Raw genomic sequence first — 13068 nt, forward strand, 5'->3', positions numbered from 1 at the left:
TGTAATGCTACAATAAACACATATAATATTATAATAATTCCCCATGGTGTAATGCTACAATAAACACATATAATATTATAATAATTCCCCATGGTGTAATATTACAATAAACACATATAATATTATAATAATTCCCCCATGGTGTAATGTTATAATAAACACATATAATATTATAACTCCCTATGGTGTAATATTACAATAAACACATATAATATTATAATAATTCCCCATGGTGTAATATTACAATAAACTCATATAATATTATAATAATTCCCCATGGTGTAATGTTACAATAAACACATATAATATTATAATAATTCCCCATGGTGTAATGTTATAATAAACACATATAATATTATAATTATTCCCCATGGTGCAATGTTATAATAAACACATATAACATTATAATAATTCCCCATGGTGTAATGTTACAATAAACACATAATATTATAATAATTCCCCATGGTGTAATATTACAATAAACACATATAATATTATAATAATTCCCCATGGTGTAATGTTATAATAAACACATATCACAATATAATAATTCCCCATGGTGTAATGTTACAATAAACACATATAACAATATAATAATTCCCCATGGTGTATTATTACAATAAACACATATAATATTATAATAATTCCCCATGGTGTAATATTACAATAAACACATATAATATTATAATAATTCCCCCATGGTGTAATATTACAATAAACACATATAATATTATAATAATTCCCCATGGTGTAATGTTACAATAAACACATATAATATTATAATAATTCCCCATGGTGTAATGTTACAATAAACACATATAATATTATAATAATTCCCCATGGTGTAATGTTACAATAAACACATATAATATTATAATAATTCCCCATGGTGTAATATTACAATAAACACATATAATATTATAATAATTCCCCCATGGTGTAATGTTATAATAAACACATAGAATATTATAATAACTCCCCATGGTGTAATATTACAATAAACACATATAATATTATAATAATTCCCCATGATGTAATATTACAATAAAATCATATAATATTATAATAATTCCCCATGGTGTAATGTTATAATAAACACATATAATATTATAATAATTTCCCCATGGTGTAATGTTACAATAAACACATATAATATTATAATAATTCCCTCATGGTGTAATATTACAATAAACACATATAATATTATAATAATTCCCCATGGTGTAATGTTATGATAAACACATATAACAATATAATAATTCCCCCATGGTGTAATATTACAATAAACACATATACTATTATAATAATTCCCCATGGTGTAATATTACAATAAACACATATAATATTATAATAATTCCCCCATGGTGTAATGTTACAATAAACACATATAACAATATAATAATTCCCCATGGTGTAATATTACAATAAACACATATAATATTATAATAATTCCCCATGGTATAATATTACAATAAACACATATAATATAATAATTCCCCATGGTGTAATATTACAATAAACACATATAATATTATAATAATTCCCCCATGGTGTAATATTACAATAAACACATATAATATTATAATAATTCCCCATGGTGTAATGTTACAATAAACACATATAATATTATAATAATTCCCAATGGTGTAATGTTACAATAAACACATATAATATTATAATAATTCCCCATGGTGTAATGCTACAATAAACACATATAATATTATAATAATTCCCCATGGTGTAATGCTACAATAAACACATATAATATTATAATAATTCCCCATGGTGTAATATTACAATAAACACATATAATATTATAATAATTCCCCATGGTGTAGTATTACAATAAACACATATAATATTATAATAATTCCCCATGGTGTAATGTTACAATAAACACATATAACATTATAATAATTCCCCATGGTGTAATGTTACAATAAACACATATAACAATATAATAATTCCCCATGGTGTATTATTACAATAAACACATATAATATTATAATAATTCCCCATGGTGTAATATTACAATAAACACATATAATATTATAATAATTCCCCCATGGTGTAATGTTACAATAAACACATATAATATTATAATAATTCCCCATGGTGTAATGCTACAATAAACACATATAATATTATAATAATTCCCCATGGTGTAATGCTACAATAAACACATATAATATTATAATAATTCCCCATGGTGTAATATTACAATAAACACATATAATATTATAATAATTCCCCCATGGTGTAATGTTATAATAAACACATATAATATTATAACTCCCTATGGTGTAATATTACAATAAACACATATAATATTATAATAATTCCCCATGGTGTAATATTACAATAAACTCATATAATATTATAATAATTCCCCATGGTGTAATGTTACAATAAACACATATAATATTATAATAATTCCCCATGGTGTAATGTTATAATAAACACATATAACATTATAATAATTCCCCATGGTGTAATATTACAATAAACACATATAATATTATAATAATTCCCCATGGTGTAAAATTACAATAAGCATATATAATATTATAATAATTCCCCATGGTGTAGTATTACAATAAACACATATAATATTATAATAATTCCCCATGGTGTAATGTTACAATAAACACATATAACATTATAATAATTCCCCATGGTGTAATGTTACAATAAACACATATAACAATATAATAATTCCCCATGGTGTAATATTACAATAAACACATATAATATTATAATAATTCCACATGGTGTAATATTACAATAAACACATATAATATTATAATAATTCCCCATGGTGTAATGTTATAATAAACACATATAACAATATAATAATTCCCCATGGTGTAATATTACAATAAACACATATAATATTATAATAATTCCCCATGGTGTAATATTACAATAAACACATATAATATTATAATAATTCCCCATGGTGTAATGTTACAATAAACACATATAACATTATAATAATTCCCCATGGTGTAATGTTACAATAAACACATATAATATTATAATAATTCCCCATGGTGTAATGTTACAATAAACACATATAATATTATAATAATTCCCCATGGTGTAATGTTACAATAAACACATATAATATTATAATAATTCCCCATGGTGTAATATTACAATAAACACATATAATATTATAATAATTCCCCATGGTGTAATGTTACAATAAACACATATAATATTATAATAATTCCCCATGGTGTAATGTTACAATAAACACATATAACATTATAATAATTCCCCATGGTGTAATGTTACAATAAACACATATAATATTATAATAATTCCCCATGGTGTAATGTTACAATAAACACATATAATATTATAATAATTCCCCATGGTGTAATGTTACAATAAACACATATAATATTATAATAATTCCCCATGGTGTAATATTACAATAAACACATATAATATTATAATAATTCCCCATGGTGTAATGTTACAATAAACATATCACACAGACAGTGATTGTATTTCCCTCTGAAATATTCTCCAGTTAAAGTGAAAGTAAATTATTCTGGCGGGAAACTGGGCGGTAAAAACAAATCAGAACTTCATATAAATAGAAGATGTCAGTCACAATGTCTGCACAGAGCAGTTTGCTGTCCTGGGTGGATATCTACCTGGTGCTGGCTATTCTCCCATGGCCTCAAGTCACTGACAGCTCAGGTAAGTGCTTTACCTCTAGTGACATTGTGTTAATAATTCTACTTACCTGCAATCCGCAGATCCCAATTCACCCTGTATGATACCGAGCACAGAGGGGCAGTTACTGCTACACTATCCGGGTGGGTGTTATTGGGGCATTCTGAAAGAGCTGACACTGAGGGTCTATTCACTAAAGAGCGATCTGTGCAGAGAGTTTAACCCTTTGTGTGCTGCTGGTATAACGGGCTCCCTCTCCCATGTTTTCAGGGCTCAGGGAGGTAGGTGGCAGAGTGCCCATCACTCACTGTACCTGCTGCCATGCCCTGATACTGGCATAATACAGGTGGAACAATGTATCAGAGAAAACATCACAATTTATTTCATGAATATATGGTTGAGATTGTTGTGGTTAGTATTAGAATCACATGTGCTCGTTCAGGGGTAGCTCTACTAAACAGCAAGTTCATAGCCCAGTCTGTGAGTGCCCCAGGCTAGTGCTGTTTATTAGAGGTACCCCTGCTCCAGTAAATGTGAATCTAATACTAACCTGTAGTTCAGTTTGCAGTTGGTACAGGGAGCATTGCCAACTGAATGGTATATAATAAAAAATACACCCTATTCTCTATACATACACAGTCAGTTCAGATTGTATGAAATCAATGTAGCAATACTCCAATGTAACTGGTATGCAAAAATGCGTAACATGAAGGTAACAATAGTACAGTGTTTTTCAATGTATTGCAAACTGAATGGTATATAATGTCTACTGATACTCTCAGCCAATCAGCTGGTTCTGCATTGAGAGAGGGCTAATGGAAGCTTCTAGCAGGAGGCAGGGAGTGATGGCCAGGGAACCCCAGGTAGCAAATTAAACCTTCACTAAACAGTCTGACTTGGCACCATAACCACTACAGTGTGCTGTACTAGTTATTCTGCTTGGAGTGTTCCTTTAAATGCACTCCTCTTTTTTTTTTTTTTTTTTTTAATGTCCACAGATCATAAGCATTATAAAAGAATCAACACAATGTCTGAACACTACTTCAGACAACAGGGCGCCACAAATAACTATACATATATATTATAGGAGATTCCCATAAATGAAAGCAATTGGTAGAAATACAAAGTCCACTTTATTGAGAACAGTAATACATAATAGTGCAATATGCACAATGTGATTAAAATAAATACACAGCCAAACTGGCCAAAAAGTGCTAAAGTGCAATAGTGCAAGGGTGCAAGATATAAATAGTACTGCTCCACAGACTGAAAACAGCACAGTGCACACACTTACTATGTCGAATAAATAACAAAACAAGTACATGCAGAAAAAAGACTGCTATACCAGAAAACAGGGCTCTTGTGAATGTTCAATGCTCAACGCGTTTCGTCGATGTCGACTTCCTCAGGAGCTTGCTTGTTCTGCATTGAGAGAGGGCTAATGGAAGCTTCTAGCAGGAGGCGGGGAGCAACGGCCAGGGAACCCCAGGTAGCAAATTAAACCTTTACTAAACAGCTTGACTTGGCACCATAACCACTACAGTGTGCTGTACTAGTTATTCTGCTTGGAGTGTTCCTTTAAATGCACTCTTTTTTTTTTTTTTTTTTTTTAAATGTCCACAGATCATAAGCATTATAAAAGAATGCAACATTATTTGTTCCTTTAATTGATGTAAGTGTAGCAGACCGCCTAGCACCCCAACTGGGTACCTCCGCCAAGGACCGCTTCGTATCTGGAACAGGGGACAAACCACAGAACTTCTGCCCACAGTCGCCATGGCTTGACTGGGGTCCTAGAACCGCTCCCTCCTGGAGCCAAATGGGGAACTCGCTCAGGCACTGGACGACACTCAGTCCTGGGAGCTCTAGCCCTTACAAGGACTTTCCCCATTGAATCCTCCAAACTGGAACAGTGATTAGTGATTAGCCCTTTCCCTTCCCAGTAACCAGACAACACATAGTTCTGGGAGTACATGCTGGAATAATTTAATCTGGCCAGATGGCTGGCTTTTATACAATTTAAACACAATCAAACACGCCTATAACACTCCCACACAGGATAATCCCTCCCCTGGACCTGAGAGGAGACTAGTTACAAGCAAACATCTAACATGCCCCTCCCCTGTGCCTGAGAGATAATTACCTGAGCACATAAACATATAATTGTATTATTTCTCAGTACAGAAACATACAAAATAACAAACCCCCCAAAACGCATGGAAAACCCACAAAAGTTACATCCCCTGATAGCCCCGATCTGGGTGACCAAAAATCACCTAGATCGGTTCAGGGGTTCGGGATTTCCATGGAAGTCATAATTTTGACCGACCGTGGTCCTATGCCCAAAAAATGAAATCAGTGCTAACGGTCGGTCAAGTTCGGTAGTTTAAAAACGAACAACTACCGAAAGGAATCCATAGTTCTACCCTGGAACACAGTGTATTTTGCATGGCTCATAATCCTGGGGCAGGAGGCGGGCAAGCAGGCTCCTCCAGGAGCTTGTGGCAAATGACCAGACCCAAGGACGTTTGTCACAGTAGGAGTTATAAAATTAATACTCACTCCAGCTAGTGCAGTCACTGCATTTCCAGTACTTCTCTAGCAAGTGCAAGGTGTAATTATAACAACTGGAATAAAGGCATTATGTTTGCGGAGATAGAGAGCAGAAGAACCTCCTGTAGGATAATTCTCCTGATCTCCCCCCTCCCTCCATTTCTGCTAGCTCAATGTATGTAAGATGACAGGTACACTTCATGACAGGGGAAGGGAGAAGGGGAAAAACCTATTCCCCCACCAGGTATATAGAGGGCCCTAGGCGAAGATCCATTTTGCCGCCCCGTCATGATATTGTTCCACAAGTTCATTGACTAAACTCCAAAAGGCAGCATTCCACTGATTTCTTTTTTAGTATATATACCCCAAAATATGATATGCTTTTTTTTTTTTCTGCAAGCCATCCTATCAGAGGCTTTTCATTGAGAAGCCTCTGTTCTGGGGCTGCAGTTGTTCGCATGTGCACTCGATCACAGCTTTCTCATTTTTCACTAGTTCAACTCATTGAGAAAGGTAGAAGGCAGGTGCATGCTTCTACAGCACGTCTGCCTTTTCTGTTAGCTCTCTGGAGCTAAAGGAAGTGTAAGGAAACCTTCTTGGCTGTGTGGCAGACAGGGAGATGTTTTGACCCCAATTATAAAAGAACTAATGAAAAGGTGTAATTAAAAACAAGCAATTAAATGGGCTGCAACATATAACTACAAGCGACATAAATAGAGTGTATGCTCAAAATATGGGAAAATATGTATACATATGGGGGTATGGCTTTTTTTTTTTTTTTTTTTTTTAATCTACTTGTCCAAAGGACTAAAGTGGACCCATACACAGAAACAATGACTCATATATAAACACACTGACCCATACAGAAATACACTGACACACACCAACACTGACCCATACACAAAAAACACACACTGCCACTCACTGACATATATGAGATCATTCCTAAGGCTTTAAGCCTTTTTAAAAGCCGTTATCGGAACTGCTCCAAATGTCTCCTGTAAATCAGCACCCTCACTTAGTAGGTGCCATTGTCTCTTGATTATTTGTGTTATTTGTTTGGATTTGGTTGAAACTGTGTGAACGAAAGGTATACGCTTAGGTTGTTGTCCATTCTCTTGTACACTATTACCCTGTATTAGTGTGGATGTGACCCTTTGCTTTGCATTCTGTAGTACACTCCGGGGATAACCCCTAGCCTCAAAATTTCTCATGAAACATTTGACAAAAGGGTGGAGGGAATGATGAGAAATTTTGAGGCGAGTGGTTATCCCATTTATTTATTTTTAATAGCTCGTATAATAATTGATAAAATGCATCATCAATGTCAATTTTATCTAACCTTAAAGGACCACTCTAGTGCCAGGAAAACGAGTATGCTTTCCTGGCACTAGAGTGCCCTGAGGGTGCCCCCACCCTCAGGGACCCCCTCCCGCCCGGCTCTGGAAAGGGGAAAAGGGTTAAAACTTACCTTTTTCCAGCGCTGGGCGGGGAGCTCTCCTCCTCCTCTCCGCCTCCGTTCCTCCCCGTCGGCTGAATGCGCACGCGCGGCAAGAGCTGCGCGCGCATTCAGCCGGTCGCATAGGAAAGCATTCATAATGCTTTCCTATGGACGCTTGCGTGCTCTCACTGTGATTTTCACAGTGAGAATCACGTAAGCGCCTCTAGCGGCTGTCAGTGAGACAGCCACTAGAGGAAAAAGGGGAAGGCTTAACTAATTGATAAACATAGCAGTTTCTCTGAAACTGCTATGTTTATAAAAAAAATTAGTTAACCCTAGCTGGACCTGGCACCCAGACCACTTCATTAAGCTGAAGTGGTCTGGGTGCCTAGAGTGGTCCTTTATGTGCATTGAGTAGCTGAGAGCACGGATTGTACCTGCTCCCAGCACGCTCACTCTCAGCCGATTTGCCTCCATCATAGTTGGTTGACATTGATAACTTGGAAGTATGAATTACGCATGCAGTCGAGGTTGGTAGAATCCCATTTTATGTCAAACTGTTCCCAATCGAAAGGTATCAACGCAGTGCATTCTATTAATCTAACCACTTAGAATTTTTATAATGTTATTGGAGATGATTACATTTCTTTCCATTCACCAATATATAATTTCTTATATAAGAATATTTTTTTTTTTTTTTTTTTTTTTTTTTTAATAGGGTCGCTGCCTGAAGTAAAATGTAGAAATTTAAATCCACCAGCATTAGGGGAGACAGCAACGCTAATATGTGAATTCTCATCGTCACTAGATGTCCTGCAAGTGACATGGCAGGTGGACAAAGATCAGAAACAACAAACCATTGCAACCTACAGCAAAAAGTATGGGGCGAAAATTGTGAACTCTAGGGCTAACTATAATCTTATTAGTCACAAAGAATCGAACATATCAACCATCACTATCTCGGATTTGAAGAAGCAAGATGAAGCCTGTTATGTTTGTATCTTCAATGCATTTCCTCATGGCGCCTACAAAAGCAAGGTTTGCCTGACGTTTCCCGATGAGTCAGGTACGCACTCGCACTTAGTTTTTATACAAAGCGGAATTGCCCCTTCTTAGGATTTGTAATATGTCTACTTATCCCCTATTTTTTTATATTTTTGTTAAGTATGAAAAATAAAATTAAAGGGACACATGCCACTGCAGTGTTTATAGTGCAAACACCATTTCTCTGCAACCTTTATGTTTAAAAAGGTTTGATTCTGGAGATAAACCTACATACCTCATACGGCCGTGTACCTAGGCTGCCAGACCGCTTTCTAGCTGGTAATATAATTTTTTGTGTGCAACTTTTGAACCTAGGTGTGTTAACCCAAATGCAGGGCTGACGGCAGGAGAGTGGGGCAGATCGGGCTGAAACCCTAATACTTCTCCAGACTGCCATCTAAGCTCTCTAATCCCTAGGGCTATCCTCTCCAACTGCACTGCTTTTTTACTTCCCATAACTGTGTATCTGTGAGTATGTGCAACAGTGTGTCTGTACATGTAACAGTTTGTCAAGCTAACAAAAGAAGAGTTGCTTGCCTTAAGCACACCCTTTGTCAAGATTGTTAAGAGTAGTAAAACACACAAAAGAGAAGAACAGATTCGAAAAGAAAGTTTGAGATCTTGACACCTCTAGAGCTGGTGGCGATATGTTATCTAAGAATGGTGCAGTGCACGGACCAGATGACCACCCGGTTAGTAGGAATACCTTGTACTATATTAGAGCTAAACACCGCCCCCCTTTAAATATCTTCTGTTATCTTCCACTCTCATTCCCTCCCATTCTATACTTCTTCCTTTGTTGGTTCTCACTCTGTCTAGTGGAATTCTTACACTCACATTATGTTTAGCATCGTGAACTCACAATGTTTCCAGCATCCCACAATTATCTCTCTTTCCTGCACCAGCTCTCATTGTCTATATCTAGTTTACATTCAGTCTCTCTCTAAAATCTATTATGCCACCCCTTGCATTTTTCACCCCCATTTTGTGTCTCATCCTATCCCCCAAATTGTGGCTCTTACCTGATTGAAGTGTCACCTACTACCACGTGTGTCTCCAATAACCCCCTTCTTGTTCCTCTTAATCTCTCACACTTCTCTTCTCTGTATTGTGTCCTCTCAGACTGCTGTAGAGGACTGTCATTATCCCCTAATAATGTGAAAGCAGCTATGGATAAGGCAGACCGTCTACCGCAGTCTGAGAGGCCGCGCTATACAGCGTGACAGTTAAGTACGCCATGGATTGCAGAATCTTTCTCATCCTTTTACACACACTCTTTTTAGAATCTGTCCACTCTCTCTAGGAATATGGCACTCACATTGTCTCTGTCACTCAGAAATAACAGAGAGCAGGGAAAAAGTGGGAGGGTACACCTACTGAATATGACTATCTTATTTTACAGCTTTTATCAACCGCGCATGTAACCGTATTATTACAAAATTATTAAACATGTAGCCCAGAAGGTTCCGTTATTATAGTAGCCTTGTATGATAAACGAGTAAACTCGCATATCACGAGGCTCTAACACACACTCTTATCTTGCCCCCTTGTATATATGTTGGTTTGTTTTAATATTTATACACTTTATATCTCACGTTCTTCTGTTTACCCCTTAGGCAAACTGCAAAACATAGAGTCCAGCAGAGAGAAACAACAACAGTTTGATAAAATATTCAAAGACAACAAATCTACGAAGAATGGTACATTTACTATTTTTTTTTATATAGCACAAAGATATCTTGCAGCGATTTACAATGGGTAAACAAGAAAAAACATGTTTGAAATATGGGAACAGTAGGCGAAGAGGGCCTACATGAAAGTCTACATGAGCTTACAATCTAAAAGTATTTCCATTTGTAGAATGTGAGGTGGCTCTTGCAGCGTCTAACCCTCCTGGTATGTGTTATTTGAAATAAAACAATCCGGTGTTATTCCACTTCAAAATTAGGGTTTTCTTTTCCTATGTTTGAACTGATGACCTAGTTGTGATCAAAATTACATCTGATGACATGTTAATACTACAATTAATGCATCAATGAGTGCTCGACTCTGTCAGCTTCACCCACACCATCAAGCAGGAGAACCACTCAGAGGAGGGTTCACCTGCTTAACAGTCAATATATTTAGATGATACGATGCAATGCATTTAGCACAGTAATTTATCCTTAGGAATGACTGACAGGTGAAATGTACATGTTAGCTAAACATGTACTTTTGGCAGGCATAATTTAAAGTCTGTGTTCCAGGGTGGAATCGATGAACAAATAAAATTTTAAAACATTATCATTTTTCTAGATGTGACTCGCTCTGAAGTCACGTGTTCCTCTAGCGACAGAAATATTATTGATATCGATGTGAAACCTGAAGAAATAATAGACCTGGAGCTAACGGGAAACGATGCAGATAGGAAATGGAAATTCACATATGAAGAACATGCAATAAGACCATCCTGTACTTTTCACACCCAGAAGCTCAGGAGAAGGAAGAGAGCTCTTTCAGGTACACCCTGAGGCAGATGCCGAATTATAATTTTTCAAGTATTTGGATGTGTTGGATGCTGTTTATACTCCACCCACAATTAAAAATCCCCCTTGGGGGGGGGGGGGGGAGAAGCAGATTCACCTGATAGAAAATTGAACACTCATTATATACAGATAGCACAGGGGGACGTTTGATGGATTTGTTGCCAATTGGCAAGTGTATAGTTAACTTTTTTTTTTTTTTTATGCATATTTGCAGACTGCAATGTCATTGTGGTTGAGATGCACAGTTTTAGACAACTTCCTTTGGCTCTCTGCAATGAAGTGCTTCGTTCTTTGGCTAAGAACGTCAGCTAATCGCTCTCAGCCTGTGGGCTAAGCTCTACATTCCTGGACCAGGCTTAGGAGAGCTAAAAGGTTGTTCCTGCTAAGGAAAGTCCAGATTTTCTAAAAAAATTTAGAGGGCGGGTCAGTGGCACCTGGCGGATCCCAGATAAGCATTTAAAAATAGTTTTTAGTCTTTACAGTGGGCCAGGGCACTCCTGGCACAATAACCATTCCAGAGAGCTATAGTGGTTATAGTGCCTGCAGTGTATGTTTAAAGACCATACCACCAATTTACCCTAAACAATACTTTTTTTGTATCATGTAAATTTCCTTGTCAGATTGTATTAGAATACTTTTATCTCATACATTGCCACACACACCAAATCAAACATGACGTATGTTAAAATGCTTTTAAAGAAAATACTTAATAAAATCGCTTGTTTAATACATTCATATTGATAATAAATAAACTATAATCTTGTATTTCTGCAGATGAGGAGGATGGCAAAATTATATTCGCTAATTGTTCTGTTACTGGAAAAGCACCTAAAATTATCTGGGAAAATGAAGTAACCCCAGTTAGTACAATGGAATATGAACTTAAAAAAGATGGCATTGTAACAGTTACCAGTGTTCATGGGTATTTACAATCTTCTCTTCATGATCAGGAAATAAAATTAACATGTGTTATCACCAGCAAGAATAATATAGAAGGTGAGTTAATGGCATTTAATATAGGAACTTTATTACAAGGGGAACTATCACTTTCCCAGAATTTTAATGATCTGTTTACTCATTCTTGTCTTTAACAAATGTTTATTTGTGGAATGCTTAAGATAAAATTAAACAAAGCCGCTTTGTCCTCCATCTAGATGCCTCTATGTTAGCCCTCTGTCTTTTACACCTGCATAGATAAAGTATACAAAGAAGAGGAGGAATGGAACAATGTTTCTATTCTCTTCATTTGCAATGTTTGCTCTGGCTTTGCCTTTTCTGGACTGGATTAGAATATCAGAGGACGCTTGGCTAAACTAGTGTCAAGCAACTGGTTGATGGTGGCAGAATAATGGGCCTAACCCAATACTAATCAATAAATATTTAAAAAGCAGAATAGAACCCTTTGCCGGGCAAAACATGGCTTATATAAAAACATCACTTTGTTAATTCTACCTAAAATCATCAACCAAAAAGAAAGCAAAGTAAAATGTGTCTGTGATTAAAGTAGAGTGATCTGTGAGAAAAACACAGTCTGAATTTCAGACTGTCTAATAGGGTAAGGTAACTAAATACATTGGCTAAATCACTTGCCCAGCTATATTGATTAGGTAGCAAAGGTGAAATCTCAGAATACGGACTACTGGGTTAAGGTAATTAGATAATGGGGTGAGGGAGTAATGATATGGTCTCGACTGGAATCGGGAAGGGTAGAAAACATGCAGACGTAATAGGAGCATTCTTGCCCCATTAGAACACTGTAATGGCCTAAATATTGCCCTGTCTGTAGGTAGCCCCTTATGTTGCATTAGTAAGCTG

General features: G+C 36.0%; 1 protein-coding gene across 1 annotated transcript in view; it reads left to right on the plus strand.

The window, feature by feature from the left end:
* LOC134595259 (uncharacterized) overlaps positions 1-12542 on the plus strand; it is a 96237-nt gene extending 83695 nt beyond the window's left edge. The window contains exons 3-7 of the mRNA XM_063444729.1: positions 8403-8750; positions 10345-10428; positions 11024-11227; positions 12028-12249; positions 12448-12542. Of these exons, the coding sequence (XP_063300799.1) occupies positions 8403-8750; positions 10345-10428; positions 11024-11227; positions 12028-12249; positions 12448-12542 (953 nt within the window). The remainder of the gene's footprint in view (positions 1-8402; positions 8751-10344; positions 10429-11023; positions 11228-12027; positions 12250-12447) is intronic.
* Positions 12543-13068: the final 526 nt, after the last annotated feature.

The sequence above is a fragment of the Pelobates fuscus genome, chromosome 1 (assembly GCF_036172605.1).
Source record: "Pelobates fuscus isolate aPelFus1 chromosome 1, aPelFus1.pri, whole genome shotgun sequence".
NCBI lineage: Eukaryota > Metazoa > Chordata > Amphibia > Anura > Pelobatidae > Pelobates > Pelobates fuscus.